At 44.0% G+C, this 23,794-nt stretch overlaps 1 protein-coding gene and 1 long non-coding RNA gene across 2 annotated transcripts in view; one reads left to right on the top strand and one right to left on the bottom strand.

Moving 5' to 3' along the window:
- Nucleotides 1–710: 710 nt before the first annotated feature.
- Nucleotides 711–23,794, bottom strand: part of LOC144690309 (uncharacterized) — a 79,664-nt gene continuing 56,580 nt past the window's right edge. The window contains 10 exon segments of the mRNA XM_078557664.1: nt 711–805; nt 926–1,153; nt 2,449–2,590; nt 3,805–3,992; nt 5,366–5,507; nt 6,402–6,575; nt 9,009–9,169; nt 11,335–11,484; nt 12,271–12,433; nt 18,626–18,832. Of these exon segments, the coding sequence (XP_078413790.1) occupies nt 711–805; nt 926–1,153; nt 2,449–2,590; nt 3,805–3,992; nt 5,366–5,507; nt 6,402–6,575; nt 9,009–9,169; nt 11,335–11,484; nt 12,271–12,433; nt 18,626–18,832 (1,650 nt within the window).
- Nucleotides 17,340–18,295, top strand: LOC144690987 (uncharacterized). The gene is made up of 3 exons (XR_013579024.1): nt 17,340–17,603; nt 17,808–17,893; nt 18,106–18,295. It is a non-coding gene; the product is annotated as an uncharacterized LOC144690987 (long non-coding RNA).

The following is a 23,794-nucleotide window of genomic DNA, read 5'->3' as shown; positions in this document are numbered from 1 at the left end:
AACAGCAATAAAGTAGCATTGTGACATTCAGTATATAATTCTTAAAGTTTGTGTATTATAAATCGACACATTATACATCATATAAATACGAAAATCTGTGATGAAAATTCTGGGCCTTTGGTGTAACGGAGGCTTTTGGCTTTTTGTGTCTAATCTGATAGAATCCAGCTTGATAAGAGCTCTTGATTTTCGTGATCTTTTAAAAAAAAATGAAGAACGTTGACTTGTATTCAGACTGTGTCTTATACTGGATTGCAGCAATCTCTGTGTAATTATATTGAGATACAAGTTTCCCATTGTTGCAATTTATAAAGCTAATAGCTTGTATACCTGGAGTTTCATCACATTTTCAACAAATTCTTTCATGGGATGTGGGTGTCATTGGCAAGGCTAGCATTTGTTGCCCATCTCTAACTGCCTTTGAACTGAGTGGCTTGCTAGGCAGTTAAGAGTCAACCACATTGGTATGGGTCTGGAATCACATGTAGCCAGACCAGGTAAGGATGGCAGATTTCCTCCCCTAAAGGGCACAGTGAAGCACATGGGTTTTTACAACAATTGATGCTCGTTGTCATGGTCACTATCGCTGAGACCAGCTTTATATTCCAGATTTATCAATTGATTTCAAACTCCACCAACTGCTGTAGTTGGGTTTGAACCCACGTGCCCAAAGCATTAGCCTGGGCCTCAGGATTATTAGTCCGATGACATTACCAAATCACCACCATCTTCCCAATAACTTGCTTCCTCCAAAAGACCTGCCAATCAAAGAGAATTTTTCCCCCAATTTCCAATATTTCTGCAGCTAATAAACAGAAGTGTTCAAAGAATATGAAAACAAAAACAGTTTTTTGAGCGTCCCCCTCCCGCCCGAAATGAGTTTCCTTAAGAGTGTGGCAGTGGTGTCCAAGAATCTTCAATTCACGTGGATGCTGGGGTAATTCCTGGAGGGTTGGCAGCCTGATGAGCTGTGTTTGTTAACGGAGTACGGCACATACTTGGTGAGGTTTCGGGCATAAAGTAAGGCCGACACATGGTGTGAGATCCAAGGGGGCCCCAGGAGGGACACGGAAGGAAAATCTCTGCATCAGAGTCGTGAAGAACAGAAACAGCTCCATCTTGGCAAGGCTTTCCCCTAAGCAAATCCGTCGCCCTTTGAAATGCAGAAGAAGATACATTCAGAAAGTGGTCCAACACTTTGCTCAGTAAAGTGGCGCAGTCTTTTTAAAGTGGCATTTTAAAGTTTATTTGGTAACCAATAGAATCAGCTGAGACTGGGGTTAGACAAAGTTTTTCCAGGACATAACCACTCAACTTTAACTTAGTTAAAAGTTTGATGGAAAGAAGTTTAAAAATTCAAATTACAGTCCAACTCAGCTGTGGTCCAGAGGGTAGCACCCTTGCCTCTTGAGGTGGAAAGTTGTGGGTTCAAGGCTTGCTCCAGAGACTGACACCATAATGTACGCTGACACTTCCAGTGCCTATTTCCCTTGGATGAGATGTTAAAGCAAGGTATGTACTCTCTCACACAAAAACAGAAAATGCTGGAAAATCTCAGCAGCTCTGACAGCATCTGTGGAGACAGAGAAAAACAAAGTTAACGTTTCGAGTCCGTAAACTTAACTTCATTTTTCTCTCTTCACAGATGCTGTCAGACCTGCTGAGCTTTTCCAGCGTTTTCTGTTTTTGTTTCAGATTTCCAGCATCCGCAGTATTTTGCTTTTACCTTATATACTCTCTCAGTTCTCCTGTGCTCAATATTTTTCCTTCAATCAACATCATAGAAATAAATTACCTGGTCATTATCAGATTGTTGTTTCTGGGATCTTTCTGTGTGCAAATTGCTGCCACGTTTTCAACATGACAACAGTGTCTCCACCTCAGAAGTACTTCATTGGCTGTAAAGTGCTCTGAGAAGCCCTGAGATCATGAATGGTGCTATATAAGCACAAGTTGTTTTTTTATTTAGTTACATTTTCAGCTACAACTTTTAAATGGAACTATTACAACCTTCTTTTCAACTTTTACTTTGTGTAAAAGTATAATGACTGTCTTTGTTGTCGGATGTGATTCACTGACCTGATTGGTTCCTGCTAATCACATGATTGCTAATACCATGTGGTTAATTCAGAAAGCAAGTTGAAAGTCTATGTTGATGCATTCAAACATTTACATAGATACAATTTTAGTGTGTGTGTATATATATATATATATATATACACACACACATAGATTCAAAGTTATTTTAGAGCTTGTTGATGAAACCTGCATCTTGAGAGATCATATTCTCTAATATATTGAATTATTTTATTTAAGAAAACAAACCTAAGAAAATAATTGATGAAGGATAATCCACAAACCGATGCAAATAAAATAATGTATCCAGATCTAGATAAAGGATGACTATACGAAAAAGCGGTTTATTAAAATAATCCAATATGTTGTTACCTGCAGAGAAAGGCATGAAGGCATCTCTCTTCACAAACTTCCCCTCAGCGTCCAGAAAGTGAGATGGGTTGAACTCATTTGGCTTTTCCCATTGAGTTTTATCGTATAATACGGAGGATAACAATGGAATCACTTGCATTCCCTTTAACACAAGGAAAGGCCCAAATGTGAAAATCTTACTCGCAGCTCTTAGGCTATTACCATTAGAGGCAATTGGCACCAGAAGAAGCTCAAAACACATTGACAGTAGCCCAAACACTGCAATGATGGCACTTCATGCAGCTATAGGATGCATCAGTGGGATAGATGGTCATCTTCATTGCTTGGCCTGGCAGAACATATTTTTTTACATCTTATGGAACTCAGCTGATAGAAAATACATTTTGCATTCACAAGCTACTCAAGGATGAGGAAGAGCATTCCATCCATTTTAGTTCATTCAGCAAAGGAGACTCTAAATTGTAGAATCCTACTCCACTTTAAATGATTCTAAGCTTTTTGCCTACATTACTCGATCTGGGAGTTTCTTCCACATTTGTATAAAGAATAACTGCCCGATATGAGTCCTAAATTTAATATTTTACAAATTTTAAACTGTGTGCCCTCATTCTGCCCTCACAATTTGAAGCAATATTCAAAATTTACCTTTTCTAGTCCCTTAACTATCTTTTGAATCTCTGTATGATCACCTCTCAAACACCTGCCTTCAAGGCATAAACATTCAAGTTTCTCTAGCCTTTCCCGTAAAATTGACTTATGATACTAGAGTGCAGTCGTACAGATCTTCTCTGCATTGCTCTCTGTGCTTAAACACCTCGCCCATTATTTCTCATGCAACACAGACACAGCACACAAGGTGAGACCTGACCAGAACTGTTAATCATGACCTCCTCTAGCTTATGTTCCTCTGGATGTAGTTCAATATTCCACTGATTTTATTCATTGCGGCTGTACTTTGGTCGAACACGTTCAACTTTGAGTCCATTAAAGGCTCTAGTCTCTCAATTCCATCCTTACCTAGTTCAGCAACAATGAAGATCATTCAAGTTAGTTAATGCAGGACAACTTGAATAAAGCAAAATATGGCGCCATATGTTAAACACTAGGCATGCAAAGGCGTGTTTGATCTATTTCTTACATTGATTATGCACATTGTAACACTGATATTTTATCTAAGATCCTTACCTTAATGAGTCTCAAAGTTTAAGTTTCCAATCTTAATAGGGGTAGTCACATTTTAATCATCTTTACATGTGGAAGTTTGGAATTAGCAGTTGAAAGATGTTAGAAATTACTTGCGAAGCACAGAACTGAAATATTACTTTGATATATTTGATCATTAGTTGAAAACTTTACCTTTGGAATAAAAAATCCTCTGAAGTGGGTATCCATGGTTGTTGCATGTGGAATATTCATTGGGATGATGTTAGCAAATCTTTGAATCTCATGCAAGACTGCATTAGTGTATGGCATTCTCTTCCGATCTTCCATTCTGGGCGTTCTCTCTGTTCCAATAACGCTTTCAATTTCCTCTTGAACACTTCCTTAAGGGAGAAACAGTTCAATTTCTATAATATTTCCAATCATGAAAGAATCTTCAAAGTATCCATATATTGGCTAACCTGTTAAGAGGGACCTGGTGGAGAAGGTATATTTAAAGCTTTGTAATTCATAACTACTTCAGCAAGGTATTTTAGGATATCAATACTTCGTGAATTTACTCATGAATGGTGCTTTCATTTTATTTAATCTTCTGTATTCTCTCAGGATTGGGCATATTTTGCTAATTGAAGTGTAATCATTGTTGCAACGTAGAGAAACAGGGTAGCCCATTTACACAAAGCAAGCAGAAGCAATGAGTTAAATGACTAGTTAATCTATTTTTTTTAAGTGATGCTGGTTTAGGAATAAATAATGACCAGGACACGAGAAGAACCCCCTGCTTTTCTTGGAATAGTGTCATGGGATTGTTTACATCCACCTGAGAAGGCAGGTGTCAGATCCAAAAGGTGGCAAATCTGACAGTGCAACTCCCCCCTCAGTACTGCACTGAAGAATCAGTCGACATAATGTGCCCATTAATTAGAATGATTGATAAAGTTGTCATATGGGCCCAATACCTATAGTAAATAAGCTTACCTCAACTGCCAGTTAGTTGTTCTATATTTTGAAAAGCAATGGGGGGAGTGTTATGAAGGCGATGGGAGGATGGGGGCAGCCTTGGCTGGAGATCTGGCGAGAGACCCATGCTGCCTTCACCTGGGAAAGCCTGCCAATCAGGCAGTTGAGAGGTCACCGGTGGGCCTTTCACAGGAGCAGGACCCTACTGAGAACTGCCGGCCAATCAGAGGCCAGCAGCTCTTTTGCTATTGGGGAGGGTGTGGCAGTTGTGGGAAATACACCCACCAACCAGGCCCGAGGCAAGTGATGGCGGGAGGGGTTTCACTGGGTGGAGGTCACGGTGACTGTGAGTGGGCCACCCACTTCCTGAGGCTGGGACCTCGATCAAGCATTGAGTGCCTTTGAATGAGAGATTCTGCCCCAGGAGACTACAAGCAACCCACACATGTTTGCTTGTCATGCTCCCCGTGTGGCCACAGCCCTGCCTGCTGCCAGGTTAATACCGGTGGCGGTGTGAAGAGGCCCTTAATTGAGCGTTAAGTGCCCACTTAAAGGCCTCAATCGGCAGTGCGGCAGGCAGGCCGCCCACAGGCCTTCCCGCTATAGACTTAATCGGGGTGGAGGTGGGATGGTGGCGGGGTCCCTGCTCGCAAACCATCCCACCCGATGAAATGCCCTCCCACCTCCAAACTCGCCATGGGGGAGAGCATAAATTACCACATAATGTATCAATTTTGACAACGTTATATCTTACTCAGATAAATGCATTCATGAATAAATTAACAGAAGCACTTACTTTGAATCTCGGGGTACTTTATCAGCAAGAGAATTGCCCAGCGCATTGTGGAAGAGGAAGTATCTGTCCCAGCTGCAAACAAGTTCGTCACTGAAGTCACCAAATTGTTGTCATGGAAATAGGAATCTAGGTTCTTTGATTCCTTGAAAATAAAAATGACACAGCCTGAAATTAGTATCTTTTGGAAGCATTGGACTAGCCTTGTGTAGAGGAAAGCATGGAATGAGGATAGGTCATTAGGGAGTGGGGGGTGGTGGTGGGGGTATTGGTGGTGAGGGTGGGTGGGGGTGGGGGATGGTGGGAGGTGGTGGGGGGGTGGGGGGTGGGGGGTGGTGGTGGGGTGGGGGTTGGTGGGAGGTGGTGGGGGGGGTGGGGGGTGGGGGGTGGTGGTGGGGGGTGGTGGTGGGGGGTGGTGGTGGTGTTGTGGGGGGTGGTGGTGGGGGGTGGTGTGGGGGTGGGGGGTGTGGTGGTGTTGTGGGGGGTGGTGGGGGTGGGGGGTAGTGATGGTGTTCTGGGGGGTGGTGGTGATGGAGTTGTGGGGGGAGGTGGTGGGGTGGTGATGGGGGGGTGGGGGGTGGAGATGGTGGTGCGTGGGGAGTGGTGATGGTGGTGCGTGGGGGGTGGTGTGTGGGGAGTGGTGGTGCGTGGGGGGTGTTGGGTGGGGGGTGGTGGTGGGGGGATGGGGTGGTGGTGGTGGGTGAGGGTGGTGGGGTGGGTGGGGGGTGTGGTGCAGGGGATGGGGGTGGTGGTGGTGGTGGGTGAGGGTGGTGGGGTGGGTGGGGGGTGTGGTGCAGGGGATGGGGGGTGGTGGTGGGGGGTGGGGGGTGTGGTGGGGTGGGTGGGGAGGGTGCTTGTTTTAATATAGTTATCTATCTAGTCAGCAGGGTTAGGATCTTTATGCAACATCTAGACTATCCAACAGCTGCTAGGCAATCCCACAAAGCTAATGGTGTTGTTTGGTTACAGTGATATAATGTCCATTGTTTTAATACACTTTATACTGAGGATTGATCTTTTAAAAAAAAACCAACAATACCTCTTGCCGCTTTACCAGGAACGCATCAATTAAACTCCCTACATCATTCTCATTCAATGTTTTCTGATGTTCTTTGTAGAAATTCAGGATGAGCTGAACCATCTGTGTTCTGTTTTCAAAGATCTTCTTGTGAGTTCCAGGCAGAAAGCCCAGGAAAGGGAAAGCATTGTACATCTGAGGAATAGAGAGCATGTTTATCTCCTCAGTGGTCAGACAAATAAAGTTTGCGTGTGATGGAAATTGAACAGCCTAGGTAACTTTTTTAAACATGTGAGGTTTTCCCACTAATTGATTTTAAAGGAATGTTTAAACTAAGGCAAATACTGTGAAATCTGGTGTAAAAGTAAAAAATGCAGATCAGTAACATCAGTGGAGAGGGGAAGATAGGGTTCACATTTCAGGTGCATGAACAGGAAGAAGTTAGAGATTTTGCAGTTTATAAGCAAGTACAGACCCTCCCTGTCCTCTCACTTTTTCCCTGACTCTGAGGATGGAGAGGGCGAGGGTAGCAGGAGACTGGGGAGAGGTTTGGCTCAGTGGTTGAGGAGAAGTTGGGGGAAGGGGTGTGTGGAATCAGCTGAACAGATGGTCTCTATCTTGGTGATGGAGAAACCATTGAGCTCCCCGCTCGTTGTAAGAAGTGGGGAGGGGGGGGAGGCGGAGTGGTCAGTGAGGAAGGGTTTAAAGACTTGACTGTTAGTAGAAAGAAAAGGAGGCCCACTAAACGTTGACATGATCAAGCCAGATTTGGCAATGGATGGCGAATGCAGTTTGTCACCAGGTACGCTCAATATTGTACACCCGGCTGCACAAACCTGTGCCCGTTGAATTTGATAGATTGGAGAGGGGGCAGGGATCGTACCAGGGTAACAAAAAGAATGGGAAATGGCAAAGGCTTTGCTGAACATGAGGACATTAGCGGTGGAGGTGAGGGAGTGGTTAAACAAATGAACAGCTGCAGAGGAATTGTGCTGAATGTAGACTCAAAGTTAGACAATAGAGTGTAAATATGCTGTTTTAAATGACTTGTGTGGGGGTTAAATTAATTAGTAAAATTTACCTGACTTAGTATATTATTAACACAGCTTTGGGCATTGGTGTTTTATTAATGTAATTTCATTCTTAGCTTATGAACTGGAAATGTTTTAGCAATGGCTGACCCAGAGACTCTGAAGAGTATTGGACCTAGCAACAGTATATGGGATAATTTGCCATTTAAAATATTTAAACATAAATCTAAATTCTATTATAAAAATCATAGAATAGAATCATTGAATGAAGGAGGCCATTTGGCTTGTCAGGTCCATGCCAGCTCTCTGTAAGAGTACTCAGTTAGTCCCATTCCCTTGCCTTTTCCCCATAGCTCTGGAAGCTTTTTCTCTTTAGATAATTACCCAATTGCCTTTTGAAAACTACAGTTGAATCTGCCTCCACCACACTTTAAATGTAATCCAGATCCTGGCCATTCACTGCGTAATAAAAGCTTTTCCTCATGTCACCATCGCTTCTTTTGCCAATGACCTTGAATTGTTGCCCTCTGGCTCATGGCCCATCTGCTAATGGGAACAGTTTCTCCCTGTGTACAATTTCAGATCGTGAACTCTCTCCTCCATCCCCACCCCCTTCCCGGTTCTTCCCCCTCCTTTTTGTTTTTTCCAATAATTTATATAGATTTTTCTTTTCCCACCTATTTCCATTATTTTTAAATGTATTTCCACCCATTGTTTATTTCTACCTTTTAGTATTCCCCCACTCCCACAAGAGCTATCTGTACCTTATCTGTCCTGTCTTCTACTCTTAATTAGCACATTCCTTTAGATAATATCACCACCTTCAACACCTCTTTGTTCTTTTATCTGTGACAGCTTTTGATTATCTCCAACTATTACTGGCTGCTTGTCCCAACAACCCACACCGCCACCCACCCCCCCACCCCACCACCTTAAACCAGCTTATATTTCACCCCTTTCCTATTTTTACTTAGTTCTGTTGAAGGGTCACGAGGACTCGAAACGTCAACTGTGCTCTCCTCCGCCGATGCTGCCAGACCTGCTGAGTTGTTCCAGGTATTTCTGTTTCTGTTTTTGTTTTGGATTTCCAGCATCCGCCGTCTTTTGCTTTTTTTCTCCCTGTGTACTCTATCCGGGCCCCTCATGGTTTTGAACACTAGTATCAAATCTCCTCTCAACCTTCTCTACTCAAAAGAGAACAGCCTCAGTTTCCCCAATTAATCCTCATAACCGAAGTCTCTCGCCCCTGGAACCATTCTCGTAAATCTTTTCTGCACCCTCTCTAGTGCTTTCACATCCTGCCTGAAGTGTGGTGTCCAGAATTAGACAGAGTACTTGAGTAGGGCTGAACGATTGTAGGTTCACCATAGCTTCCTTGCTTTTGTACTCTATGCCCCTATCTTTAAAGCCCAGTACCCTGTGTGCCTCATTAACCACTTTCCCAACCCTGTCTTGACAAATGCAACAATTTGTGCGCAAGTACCCCCAGGTCGCTGCTCCTGAAGCCCCTTTAGAATTGTATCCTTTATTTTATATTGCCTTTCTTTGTTCTTCTTACCAAAATATCACTTCAGACTTCTAATCATTGAATGTATACCTGGACTCTAGAAGTCCCAAGTAGATTAAAATTTTCACGTATCAGCTTTGTTATAGTACGAAATATTTTGTCCTTGTAGTCAAACCGATCTCCAAAAACTATCGAACAGATGATGTTGGCCATGGCAGAGGTGACAGGCACAGTTGTATCAAAAGGCTGGCCTGCCAGCAAACACAGATCAACATGAAATTTAATGTTATTTTGAAAACAGAACGGTGATACATTTCAGTTCCTTCTGATGTCTTAAACCTGTCACAGCTTCAGTTCCTCTGATGACCCAGTTTCTAAGTCACACAGGCCAGTAAGGTCCCATGTTTGAGGCCATAATGGTCTTTACCAGAACAGAATAAAAAAGGGAAAGAAAGAACTTGCATATATATCAAACCTTTCACAATCTCAGGACACCCCAATGTGCTTTGCAGCCATGGAAATCCATTTTGAACTTCAGTGTTGTGTCACGACTCACTGGGGATAGTGTGCGGTAATATCAAGCCCCAATGTTCCCCGGACTGTGACAAATGTGAAAAGTTTGATCAAACCACCAGATTGCCCCAATTCTACCTAATTGTTTAATTTAGGTTAACAGAATACGGGCATCAGGTTTGTAAACTTAATAAGTAAATAATTGTTTATTGAATAAACTGTTGTTAACCAGTGGCAAAAGAAAATCAGTCCAACAGAAAAATAAAAAGATATATGTTCTTTACAACAGTCCAACAGAAATAAAAAAATATGTTCTTTACCGTTGCAAAGTTATGAAACGTGGCAGCTAAATTGTTCACAGCAAGCTTCCAAAAACAACAATGAGATAATTTTAAGGAATGTGGGCATCACTGGCCCGGCCAGCATTTATTGCCCATCCCTACTTGCCCTTGAGAAGGTGGTGGCGAGCTGCCTTCTTGAATCACTGTAGTCCATGTGGTGTAGGTACACTCATAGTGCTGTCAGAGAGGGACTTCCAGGATTTTGACCCAGCGACAGTGAAGGAATGGCGATATATTTCCAAGTCAGGATGGTGTGTGGTTTGGAGGGGAACTTCCAGGTGGTTGTCTTTCCATTGGTCTGCTGCCCTTCTCCTTCTAGATGGTAGAGGTCATGGGTTTGAAAGGTGCTGTCTAAGGAGGCTTGGTGAGTTTGTGCTGTGCGTCTTGTGGATGGTACACACTGCTGCCACTGTGCGTTGGTGGTGGATAGGGTGCCAATCAAGCGAGCTGCTTTGTCCTGGATGGTGTCGAGCTTCTTGAGTGTTGTGGGAGCTGCACTCATCCAGGCAAGTGGAGAGTATTCCATCACACTCCTGACTTGTGCTTTGTAGATGGTGGACAGACTTTGGGGAGTCAGGAGGTGAGTTACTCACCTCAGAATTCCCAGCCTCTGGCCTGCTCTTGTGGTTATAGTATTTATTTAGTTCGTCCAGTTCAGTTTCTGGTAAATGGTAACCCCCCCAGGATATAGATAAAGGGGGATTTAGTGATAGTAATGCCATTGAATGTCAAGGGGGGATGGTCAGATTCTCTCTTCCTGGAGATGGTCATTGCCTTACACCTGACCAGATCATCTGTTTTAGTGATGTTGGTTGTGGGATAAATATTAATTGCGGCACCAGGAAGAATTCCCCTGCTCCTCAATTTAGTGCCATGATAGACTTGACTTCAGCAATCCTAAGTAAGGGAGGGGAAATTCAGCCAGGGCACCTGCTCCTGATCACCTTCTAGAAATACACAGAACTAGAATTGCATAAAGCATACAGGACAGAAATGGGCCATTGAGCCAACTGGTCTATGCAATGTTTGTGCCTCTCTTCACCTAACTCTATAGGCATATCCTTATGTTCCTTTTTCCCTTGTGTTTACATTGCTTCCTCTTAAAGGCATCTATGTTATTCCCTTTAACCACTCCTTGTGTAACAAATTTCACATTCTCACCACTCACTGAGTGAAGAAGTTTCTTCTGAATTCCCTGATGGATTTAATGACTACCTTATATTCATGTTCCCTAGTTCTAGATGCCACCACAAGTGAAACATCATATGCATTGTAAAATGACTTCTCTCTGAAAATGAGCTTGGATAGGTGCTAGATGTGGACAGAATCAAGCTCAGAGACAGTTAAGCATGTATTTCAGTCCATCATCCAGAGTGCCCAAAATGTTTGCCAGGCTGTATGACAATGGCTACCTCCACCAGGCAGACACTCCAGTGGCCAGAATGTTAACAACATGAAATAAAACCCACAAATGAAACAGCACTGAATGTTTTTGCAGAAGTCATATAAGCAAGTTGTACCAACAAATCCATCAGAATATAATCATGGAATTAAACTCTAACCTTGGTGAGATTGAATTTCTTGCACCAGAAACCTGGCTTCCTCTGTAATTTTGTCTTCAATTGTCTTCTTGCCCATTCCAAAATTACGTAGCGTCATTATGGCGAATCTTCGCATCTGTTTCCATGACTCCCCATGTCCAAAAGAAATACCTAGAATGTACACCAAATGGAAGATAACTAACTTTGTTTCCAGTGCATCCAGGGACAAAGTGGGAAACATTGGGGTTTTAATATATTAATTGCACCCTTCATTTATTTCAATAGTTTCAAACTAGTTGCTCTGACATAGTGATTTACATAGAATTACATAGAACCAAGCCATTCAGCCAACAGCTCTATGCAGTAATAAAAACAGAAAATGCGGGAAAAACTCAGCATAAGGGGTCATACGGACTCAAAACGTTAACTCTGTTTCTCTTTCCACAGATGCTGCTAGACCTGCTGAGATTTTGCAACATTTTCTGTTTTTATTTCAGATTTCCAGCATCTGCAGTATTTTGCTTTTAACTTAGGTCTATGCAGTGTTTGTGCTCCTCCTCACCTAACCCCACCAGCATTTCTTTCTATTCCTCTCTTTCTCATGTGTTTATCCAGCTTCCCCTTAAATGCATCTGTACTATTCACCTCGACCACTCGCAAGCTCCACAATTCTCACCACTCTCTGGGTAAAAACATTTTTCCTGAATTCCGTAATGGATTTATTAGTGGCTAGTTTATATTTATGACCCCGAGTTCTGGACTCCCCCACAAGTGGAAACATCTTTTTACTGACTTTGCTCTGTGCTACCACCCCCATAGCAGCAGGCTCACTGCTCTAGCGTTTCTTAATGGAGCCCTAGCTCACCTTTGTAACTGGTGTGCTAAGCCTGTGATCGAAATATCTTATTTGTTTTGTTAACATATCAGTGACGCAGAAGAAAGTGAAGAGCTGATTACCATAACCGTTCGCCTGCATTTCCAACACTGGGATCTTTGCTCTCTCTGCAAATTCGTCCGCACGGTCTACAAGGGCTTCTTTCACTGTTTCATACCCTGTGAGCACCACCACTTTTTCCAGTCCCAGCTGAATGGTAAACACAGACCCATACTGGTCTGATAACTGAAATTGGACAGAAAATCCTATCAATACAATTATATTCATAAAGAGGGGGAGAATGGGGGATGGAGGAGGGGTGATAAAATTGGACACAGTTGGGGACCCAAAAGAAATCAGTTGCCCATTAGTCGCCCCATTCAGTTCCATTGACTTCAGGAGAACTCGTATATCGATGGGCAAGTGCAAATTCACCTGTTTTGCGTCCCATGCCCTTGTCCGGTTTTACCCTCAGGGCTTCTAAGATGATTCAAAGGGTCCCGGAAAGTGTTATTAAGCTTTCAAGAGACGACAGAAAGTTGCACAGAAGTTGTGATGAGCCTTTGAAGCAGTTCTGTACCAACAGAAAGTGTTACGAGGACACATTCCACCATGAGGAAATGTTGTGTTGAATCGAACACATGTAAAGCATGTCACAGCTCTCAGTTACTATAGCCGAAATCTCTGAAACCAGAGAGTACAAGAACAGCGTGCTGTACAAGGAGTTAACGTTACATTATGTAGGATTTTATAGGAAATTCAGCATAGAAAGTCTATTCAGCCCAACTAGCCCATGCTAGCATTTATGCTTCATTCGAGCCTTCTGCAGTCTTCCCTCATCTCATTTTTTTATCAGCATAACCCTCTTTTCCCTGCAACCTCTGCTAGCTAGCCGCTGCTTAACTGCATCTATACTATTCACTTTAACCACTCTCTGTGGTAGCAAATTCCACATCCTCACCACTCTTTGGGCAAAGAGGTTTCGTCTCAATTCCCTGTTGGATTTCTCGGTGACTATCTTATATCGATGGCCTCGAGTTTTGCTCTTCCACACAAGTGGAAACATTCTGTCCGTTTCTACCCTGTCAAAACCTTTCATAATTAGAAAGCTCTTTATTAGGTTACCAAGCCCTGGGATTTGGGGCAGGGAGGGGCGGGGGGTGGTGGTGGTGGGTGGGTGGTGGAGTGGTGGTGGTGAAGGGGGGTGGTGGTGAGGATGGGGTGGTGGTGAGGGTGGGGTGGTGGGAGGGGGGTTTGGGGGGGTGATGGTGGAGGAGTTGGGGGTGGTGGTGGTTGGGGGTTTGGGGGGGTGTGGTGGTGGTGGGGTTGTTGGGGGGGTGGGTGGCGTATGCGGTAGATGCAGGCTGGGGTCAGGCCAGCTGACCCAGGAAAGAGGTCAGAGACAGCCACAGGGGCTGCTGGATGTGGAGGGGGGCTGTTTAAAGTTCCACTGTGGTGCAAGTTTAAATAAAGCTGAAAGGCTGTCCTGCCCTCACCACTTACCCTCCTGCCCCCCACCCACACCCATGGCCCCTTATGCCATGCCAAGCTATGTCCCCCCATCCACCCCCAAGGTTCCTCATGTACTCTATGCCAAGTTATGGTACTCTACCCATCCCCCATGGCCCCTCATCCCCGATGCCAAGCTATGCCCCTCATGCCCTCAAGCCTGAGGTCTCAGAAAACCATTACTCTTGTTGAAACACCAGAGCCCCAGGGAAAATATTACTTGGTTAACAGCTCTGGCTCTGTGATCTCTGCTGTAAATTTCACACTGTTCATTTACACAAGGTTAAGTGGTTTCAAGGGCTTGTGGTTTCTGTTTGTGATACTATAAAGGGGCTGGAAAAATGACACTTTTATTGCCCTGTGATGAAATGTTTTTTTTAACAAAGTGGAAAGTAATGAAGGAATGAATTACTGTGTTTTTAAAGCTTTTTTTTACACACCCTACTGTCACGATAGAGTTCATGTAGACCGCGTCAAATGCATTACCCTCATCAACCCTCCCAGTTACCTCCTCAAAAAATTTGTCAAACACGACCTTCCCTTAACAAATCCATGCTGACTATCCCTGATTAATCCATGTCTCTCCAAGTGCAGATTTATTCTGTCCCTCAGAATTCTTTCTAGTAACTTCCCCACCACTGAGGTTAGACTGACTGGCCTCTAATTACCTGGTCTATCCCTTCCTCCCTTTTTTAATGATGGGACAATGTTAGCAGTCCTCCAGTACTTTGGCACCTCACCTGCGGCCAGAGAGGATTTGAAAATTATTGCCAGCATCCCTGATATCTCTTCCCTTGCCTCCCTCAGCTGCTTGGATACATCTCATCCGGGCCTATGGATTTAGCCCTTTTAAGGTCGCTAAGCCTGCTAGTACCTCCTCTCTCTCTGTGTTAATTTCTTCTAATATTTCTCAGTCCTCCACCCTGATGTCTATACCTGCGTTGTCCTTTTCCATTGTGAAGACCGACGCAAAGTATTCATTGAGGACTGTACCCACGTCTTACGGGTCCACACACACATTACCTCTATGGTCTCTAATTGGCCCCACTCTTTCCCTAGTTATTCTCTTGCCCTTTATATATTTAGAAAACCCCTTTGGGTTTTTCTTTATTCTACCCACAAATGCTTTCTCATGCGTTCTCTTAGCTTTCCTAATTTCCTTTTTAAGTTCTCCTCTGCACTTTTTATACTCCTCTAGCAACTCAGCCGTATTGAGCCTGCAGTATCTGCCATAAGCTTCTCTTTTTTTCTTAATCCTAACATTTATGTCCCTTGACATTCGGGGTTCTTTACGGGAACATATTTTCCCTGCACTCTCGCTATTTCCTCCTTGAATGCCTCCTACTGCTCTGATGCAGTTTCATCTGCAAATAGCTGCTCCCAGTCCACTTGGGCTAAATTATTCCTCATTTTAGTAAAATTAGCCTTTCCCCAGTTTAGAACTTTTATTCCCAGTCCAACATTATCCTTTTCCTTAACTATCCTAAATCTAACTGAGTTATGGTCACTATCACTAAAATGCTCCCCTACTGATACGCCTTCCACCTGCCTGGGCTCATTTCTGAATATTAGGTCCAGAACTGCCCCCTCCCTTGTTGGGCTTTCTACGTATTGGCTAAAAACGTTCTCCTGGATGCAACTTAAGAATTTTGCTCCCTCCCTGCCTTTCACACTAAAACTCTCCCAGTTAATATTGGGCAGTTAAAATCCCCTACTATTACTGCCTTATTATTCTTACACTTCTCTGAAACTTGATTACATATTTGATCCTCTATCTCTCCCAGACTCTTTGGGGGTCTGTAGTACACACCCAGTGTGTTTGCCCCTTTTGTTTTTTTTACTTCTACCCATATGGCCTCATTTGATGATCCTTCCAAGATATCATCCCTTATCTCTGCTATAATTGATTCCTTGATCAATATTGTGATCTCTCTTCTATCCTCCTCTCTACCTTGTCTGAATACTCTATAACCAGGAATGTTGAGCTGCCAATCCTGCCCTTCTTTTAGCCATAGCTATGATATTATACACCCATGTGCCTATCTGTGCCCTCAGCTCAATTGTCTTATTCCTCAGGCTCCTTGCATTAAGATAAATTCCATTTAGCCTTGCTACTCCTCACTTCTTTCTTATCCATCTTATGTTTCCTCTGCCGACCAGGCTCATTTACTAGCATTTTAACTTCTAATTCCATCTCACCCCTTCTGAACTACTTTTCAGGATCCCATCCCCCTCCCAATTTAGTTTAAATCCACCCCAACAGCATTCGCAAACCTCTCTGTGAGGATGTTGGCCCTGTTCCTGTTCAGATGTAACCCATCCAACATGTACAGGCCCCACCTCCCCCAGAAACGGTCCCAATGCCCCAGGAATCTACAGCCCTCCCTCATGCACCATCTCTCCAGCCATGCATTCATCTGCTCTTTCTGTCTGTCCCTATACTCACTACTGCATGGAACTGGGAGTAATCCAAAGATTACTACTTTTGAAGTCTTGCTTTTCAATTTCCTACCTAACTCCCTAAAGTCTGCTTGTAGGACCTCATTTCTCTTCCTTCCTATGTCAATGGTCCCAACATGGACCACGACCTCTGGCTGTTTACCCTCCCCCTTCAGAATGCTCTGCAGCTGTTCCATGACATCCTTGACCCTGGCAACTGGGAGGCAACATACACCCTGGAGTCTTGTCTACGGCCGCAGAAGTGCCTGTCAACTCCCCTCACTAATGAACCCCTACCACTATTGCCCTTCCACTCTTCTTCCTCCCCTCTGAGCAGCTGGACCACCCACAGTGCCATGGCCTTGGCTTTGGTTGGCCTCCACAGAGAAACCATCACTCTCACCGTTTTCCAAGGCTAAAAAACGGTTTGCGAGACAGATGCGCTCGGGGGATTCCCTCACTACCTGCCTGGTCCCCTTCGGTCTGGCAGTCACCCATTCCCTCTCTGCTTGCACTTCCTTAAGCTGCGGGGTGACCATGTCCTGAAACATGCTATCCACAAACCTCTCAGCCTCGTGAATGCACCCTTGTGCCCCCAGCTGCCGCTCAAGCTCCAAAACCCGGGGCTCGAGTTGCTTCAGTCTGAGGTACCTCCTGCACCATCCAGACCACCAGGAGCGTCTAGGATTTCCCACATAGCGCAGGATGTGCAAATCATGGGACTGAGCTCCCCAGGCATATCTTAACTAAATAGAATATGGACCCTTGCTTTTATTCTACACTTACTCCTATTTGAGTCTCATTGCTTTATCCTCTCTGTCCCAAAGTCTTACTGTTTTAATCTTTCTCTCCGGAAGACTCACTGTTTTAACCTCTCTCTCCTAAATTCTCGCTGTTTTTTGTAATTTTCATGGAGTAACCTCATGATGATGTTCATTGTGTTATCATAGATTTTGTTCAATAGGGTACTGCATTTCAGTGTTTAGTGCATTTGCAGTGTCAGTTTTGGCTAATGAATAGAGCTGTCACCTATGTACCAAAAGGTTATGGCTCCAAGTCCCACTCCATTGGAACATTGGAACATCAGACTTAGGTCCAGGAGTAGGAGATTCAGCCTTCGAGCTGTTCTGCCATTTGATAAGACCATGGCTGATCTGGTCATGATCTCAACTCCACTTTCCTGCCTGCCCCCATAAATCTTGACTCCCTTGTCTATCAAAAATCTATCTAACTTAGCCTAGAATAAATCCAATGACCCAGCCTCCATTGCTTTCTGGGGAAGAGAATTTCACAAACTAATGACCCTCTGAGAGAAAAAAATTCTCATCTCCATCTGAAAGGGGAGGCCTTGTATACTTAAACTATGTCCCCTAGTTCTAGTCTCTCCCACAAGTGGAAAAATCTTCCTGGTATTTACCCTATGAAGTCCCCTCAGGATCTTATATGTTTAAATCTTTTCACACAGCAAGTGATTGGGGTCTGGAATGCATTGCCTGAGAATGTGGTGGAAACAGGTTCAATCTGGGCATTGTAAAGGGAATTAGACTGCTTCTTGAAAAGGAAGTTTGGGCAGAATTACAGGGAGGAGGCAGGGGAATGGTACTAGGTGAATTGCTCATTCAGAGAGCTGGTGCAGACACAAGGGGTCGAATGGCCTCCTTCTGCACTGTAGGAATTTTGAGATTCTGTAAAGATCACCTCTCATTCTTCTGAACTCCAGTGGGTATAGGCCCAACCTGTTCAACCTTTCTTCGTAAGGTAAGCCTTTCATCCCAGGAATGAGTCAAGTGAACCTTCTATGAACTGCTTCTAATGCAATTATATCATTTTTTAAATAAGGAGACCAAAAGACTTGAGCATATAATTAAGAGTCAGCCTGAGTGCAATGCAGTACTGAGGAAGTGTTGCACTGTTGGAGGTGCTGTGACTTGGGTGAGGTATTTAAGCCAAGGCTTTGTCTGTCCGCTCAGGTGGATGTAAAAGATCCCACAGCGGAACAGATTCAAGGAGCTGAAATGCGGTCATTTATTCCTATAAGAAATCAGCTGCAAAGTTTTGCTCCTAACCGCTAATCTCCAAAACACCCCAGGCAGAAAGTTCTCCAGTGTTCGATTGCCTTTGTGTCACCAGAAAACCTGAGTCCCAGAAACGATGCTTTGGTTCATTATTCTTCTACTGTCCTCGACAGGAGCCTCTACAGGACTTCATGTGCTTTTGATTAACATAGATAATTAAGCATTAATAATAGAGTATGAGTTTACTTTATTGAGCTTTCCTCAGATGATGAAATATTGTCCTTTAATTGACATCAATCTTATAATCATTGTGCTGATCCCACCATGTAAAAGCCTCAACCACACAACACTATTCAGTGCAGGCAAACGAGACTGTATATTTCATAGTCTTTTTTCCAATGCGTCACAAACATTGTGCTTGTGTCAATCAAGTACATTGAAACTTAACTACTTAACTGAGATAAACTTGTCTGACCTGCATCAGGCTTTTGTAGAGCATTTTCAGGTCCAGAATGTGCAGGTTCCCAATCAATGGTAGAGGAGTTGGACCTGGGGGAAGCTTGAAAGCAGCTGAGGGTTTGGACCCAGTATAAAAGTACAGCAGGCAAATTCCAGTCAAAAGTAAGAAAAGGGCTAAGGTGACCGTGTCACTACCAAAGAATCTCAGCAAAGACATTATGGACTAAACTTTCATTCTAAGAACCAGAAAAAAATGAGTAAAGTCGGATTGGATATTGGATCTAAATGGTATCGGAAGCCTGAGAAAAAAGGTGTTACACTTTTATAGATAATTAATATCCTTAAATAAATATTAACAGCCAGTCCAAAAGGACAGACTCTCACATTGGGGGGAGCGATATCACTGCGGATAAGCAACCTTTCCAAATACTCTCCTGTGCATTTTATGCTGGTTGTTTTGTGTTGACGCCTGTTTCAATGCCAGTTACATAAATGCAGGAGACCAGGGCTATTCTCAACAACATCTGTGGGTTATGTTGAAATATTACTGTTTGTGGGAGCTGGCCATGTACAATTTGGCTGCTATGTTCCCTGCATTGAAATGAATGAACCTCTGAAAGGACTATAGGCTGCTCTCTCATCAGAGAGAGATGACTGGTAGAGAGTTTAACCTGAGTGTCCCCACAATACAACAGTGACAACACTTCAAAAAGCACTTTGAGACACTTTCAGGCCATGAAAAGTGCTGTATATATTGGAATCACTGTGTCAGTAAGTTGTGCTCAACGATGTATCCACTGATATCTAGGGATACCACAGAGGGATTATGAGCCACGGCATCAACCTGTTTCCTAGGCTTTCCAGTAGGCTATAGTCACATTCATGCGTAATGACTACCGACAGTGAAGTCAACATTTACTTGTAGTTTCACACACAAAATGAATATCAATGGAAAAAATAAAGCCCTTGCAACTTAAGAATGGAGCACATAGGGCTGTCTACATGCCATCAATGACACATTGGACCTTTAGGAATTCTGCTATTCTAAAATAAGCATATCTTAGGACTATTTTCTGTTAGCTTCTGTTGTTCAAGTGGAAAGTGAGGTCCTTGCTTGCTCTTGTAGTAAAAGCACCAATGATTTTTTGATGCAGATTGATGAGGTTACTGATGTCCCCAGTGATGTTGTGGAAAGAATCCACAGCACCTGTCACTGTCAGTGGTGTGACTGCCCTGGAGTTGAATTAGGTGTCTTTCTCTATCATGTTGTGCACTGTCTCCCTTGAGAAGCCTCTGAGGGCATTACTGTTTAGTAAGGTCAAGCCCAACATAATCAGTTGGTAGAGTAACATTGGACAAGCGCCCCTTCTGACAATATTCCTATCCTTCTCTGCTTCCCCAATTATAATTAAACCACAAAAGCATCGATCGTCTAATGGGAACAATGGAAACGGAAATATGGCTCCTTCAAAGCAGCCATTGAAATTTTCCAATATTATTGTTATCATCTGCTGACTGGCCCAGAAATTGGTGCATGTTATCGTTTGGCTGAGGAAAGGTGAACTTTCAGAAGGTGCAGGACAACCATAGGGGAGCAAATTCTAAATGGCAAAGAGTTAAGTGTATCAATCAATTCCGCCAAACAGATTGTTGTTGGCTGGATCTTTTATACAGCTTTGGCAACTGGAGCAACTTGCAATGCCCTTGACAAATGTGAGTAAGGACAATGACATGGAAAGCTTGTGACATGATTTCTGTGCAAATTTGAATACCGCTGACAGATGCTTTCCTGCCTCCTCTTAACCTCTGTCCTAGAAATGCACATTGCATGCAAAGCAGATGCAGACCTAAGCCAGAACTTTCTGGGCACATTGATAATGGCCTGAGATAGCCATGCCACCTTGCTAGCAGTGGGAAAGGTGGCTAACGAACAGACCTCCAGATGCCCAGTCAAACCACTTAAGTGGCCAAGTAAGGGCCTCTTCACTGGTAATTTGTCAGCATTGGTAGTTTGCCGGTAAATACTGGTGGCCTCTCAGTGGGCTCCAGAGTGTTGTCCTCCCTTTTGGCCACTCCACTGGCCAAGGAGGGGCACCCTGTCAGCATTGGCCTGCCTGCCTGGCCCTGGAACCTCCAGACTCTATTGTCTTCAGGGACACGTGGACATCAAAGCGCCCTTGTCCTCCAGATGCAACCCCAGCAATGGCCACCACTGATGGGTGGTGCTGCTGAGGCCGCTGAGCTGCCAGCCCTCTGATTAGCTGGCAGCTCTTGGGGGTGGGGCACTGTACTTAATAGGACCGCCGCTCCAGCAACAGCCGCTTAATTGGCTGTTGCAGACAAAATGCGGCCCCAGATCCACCCCACCAATGTGGGGTTGCCCTTGTTATTACGTGTCACTGCGCCTCTGCCAAATTGCCCAGGAAGTGGTGCACATGGGCATCAGGTTGAGGTGAACACGTCCTAGATACAGAACGGAGATGAAAACTTGGGAAACATTTAAGCAAAATCTGGATAGTGTTCTGAGCGGTCATCCTGGATGGATTGACTACAGTAGGCAGAGCAGTGTGTCTCATCTTTATATATCTTGCTTTGTAAATGGAATTACCCCTATAATAAAAAATAATGAAAATGTAGAACAAAGTTCATTTACATTCTGGTAAGAGAATATGACTTACAAGTTTACAAAGGTTGATTGCCCTTTCAAGTCTCTGTATAGTCATTCTAAATCTTGCTGCCGTTGTAAAATTACAAAGTACATCTGGGGCAATTTTTCAATTTCATGAAAAACAGACAAACATCAGTTGGCACCATCCCTTGAGATTAGATTAAGTATTAAGTTCACAGGTAATGTGAAACGCAAGTCATGTTTACTTGCAAGGTTTCCCTATTTGCAAGAGCTCAATCAGCGCAAGTATTGAAAATTGTACAGAGATACTTACTTACGATTGATCAGAGGAAACCTACACTATTCATAAAGTTAAAAATGAGCTTCCCTCAATCATCTTTTCAGGCAGCACATTCTAGGTCATCATAACTCGCTGTGTAAATAAACTATATCTCTGGTTCATTAGTCATATGAGGGACTTATAGTACTGATAACTGTAGCTACTTGGCAGACTTGTGGTTATTATGCAAGTGTCAGGAGCCAAGGTTGATGAAGGTAGCCTTGAACATCCAACTTTGTGGATCAAATAATGGGACATAGTGGAATTGCATTAAAATAAATGTCTATAACCATAACAATTAAGGGAATCAAGGGATAGGGCAGGAAGGGGTAGCTGTGGTAGGAGATCAGCCATCAAGAGGAGGTGACGATGGAGTGGTATTGTCACTGGACTAGTAATCCAGGTACTCAGGGTTATGGGGAACTGGGTTCGAATCCCGCCATGGCAGATGGTGGAATTTGAATTCAATAAAAAATCTGGAATTGAAAGTCTAATGAAGACCATGGAAATCATTGTTGTAAAACCATCTGGTTCACTAACTAAGGAAATCTGTCTTCCTTACCTGGTCTGGCCTACATGTGACTCCAGACCCACAGCAATGTGGTTAACTCTTAAATGCCTTCTGAAATGGCATTGACCTAGGCACCGGAAACAACAACAGCAAAATCAGCCCTGTTGACCCTGCAAAGTCCTCCTTACTAACAGCTGGGGGCTAGTGCCAAAATTGGAAGAGCTGTCTCACGGACTAGTCAAGCAACAGCCTGACATAGTCATCTGCACGGAATCATATCTTACAGATAATGTCCCAGCCACCACCATCACCATCACTGGGTTTGTCCTGTCCCACTGGACAGACCCAGCAGAGGTGGCGGCATAGTGGTATACAGTGGGGAGGGAGTTGCCCTGGGAATCCTCAACATTGACTCCAGACCCCATGAAGCCTCATGACATCAGGCCAAACATGGATAAGGAAACCTCCTGCTGATTACCATGTACCACCCTCCCTCAGCTGATGAATCAGTGCTCCTCCATGTTGAACGGTACAGAATGTACTCTAGGTGGGGGACTTCAATGCCCATCACCAAGAGTGGCTCGGTAGCACCACTACTGACCAAGCTGGCTGAGTCCTAAATGACATAGCTGCTAGACTGGATCTGTGGCAAGTGGTGAAGGAACTGACAAGAGGGAAAAACATATTTGACCTCATCCTCACCAATCTGCCTGCCACAGATGCATCTGTCCATGATAGAAGTGACCACCCCGCAGTCATTGTGGAGACAAAGTCCACCTTTACATTGAGGATACCCTCCATCGTGTTGTGTGGCACTAACACCATGCTAAATGGGATAGATTTTGAACAGATCTAGCAACTCCAGACTCAGCATTGAGGTGCTGCGGACCATTAGCAGCAGCAGAATTGTATTCGAACACAATCTGTGACCTCATGGCCCAGCATATCCCCCACTCTACTATTACCACCTAAGCCAAGGGATGAACCCTGGTTCAATGAAGAGTGTAGGAGGGCATGCCAGGAGCAGCACCAGGCATAGCTAAAAATAAGGTGTCAACCTGGTGAAGCTATAACACAGGACTACTTGCATGCCAAACAGCAAAGGCAGCAAGTGATAGACAGAGCTAAGTGATCCCACAAACAACGGATCAGATCTAAGCTCTGCAGTCCTGCCACATCCAGTCATGAATTTTGGTGGACAACTTAAAAACTCACTGGAGGAGGAAGTTCCACAAATACCTCCATCCTCAATGATATGTCCACATATACCCTCATCCTCACTGGCTATGTGGAAAATTGCCCAGGTATGTGCTGTACACAAAAAAGCAGGACAAACCTAACCCAGCCAACTACCGCCCCTTCAGTCTACTCTCAATCGTCAGTAAAGTAATGGAAGGCGTCACCAACAGTGCTATCAAGCAGCTTAGCAATAACCTCCTCACTGTCACCATTTTGGGTTCCACTTGGGCCACTAAGCTTCAGACCTCATTACAGTCTTGGTTCAACATGGACAAAAGAGCTGAACTCCAGAGGTGAGGTGAGAGTGACTGCCCTTGACATCAAGGCTGCATTTGACTGAGTGTGATCGAGTGTGGCATCAAGGAGCCCTCGCAAAACTGGAGTCAATAGGAATCAGGGGGGAATCTCTCCACTGGTTGGAGCCATATCTAGCACAAAGGAAGATGGTTATGATTGTCGGAGGTCAGTCATCTCAGCTCCAGGACAC

The sequence above is a fragment of the Cetorhinus maximus genome, chromosome 15 (genome assembly GCF_964194155.1).
Source record: "Cetorhinus maximus chromosome 15, sCetMax3.hap1.1, whole genome shotgun sequence".
Lineage (NCBI taxonomy): Eukaryota > Metazoa > Chordata > Chondrichthyes > Lamniformes > Cetorhinidae > Cetorhinus > Cetorhinus maximus.
The sequence above is the reverse complement of the archived record's forward strand: the minus strand, read 5'-3'. Positions and strand labels throughout refer to the sequence as shown.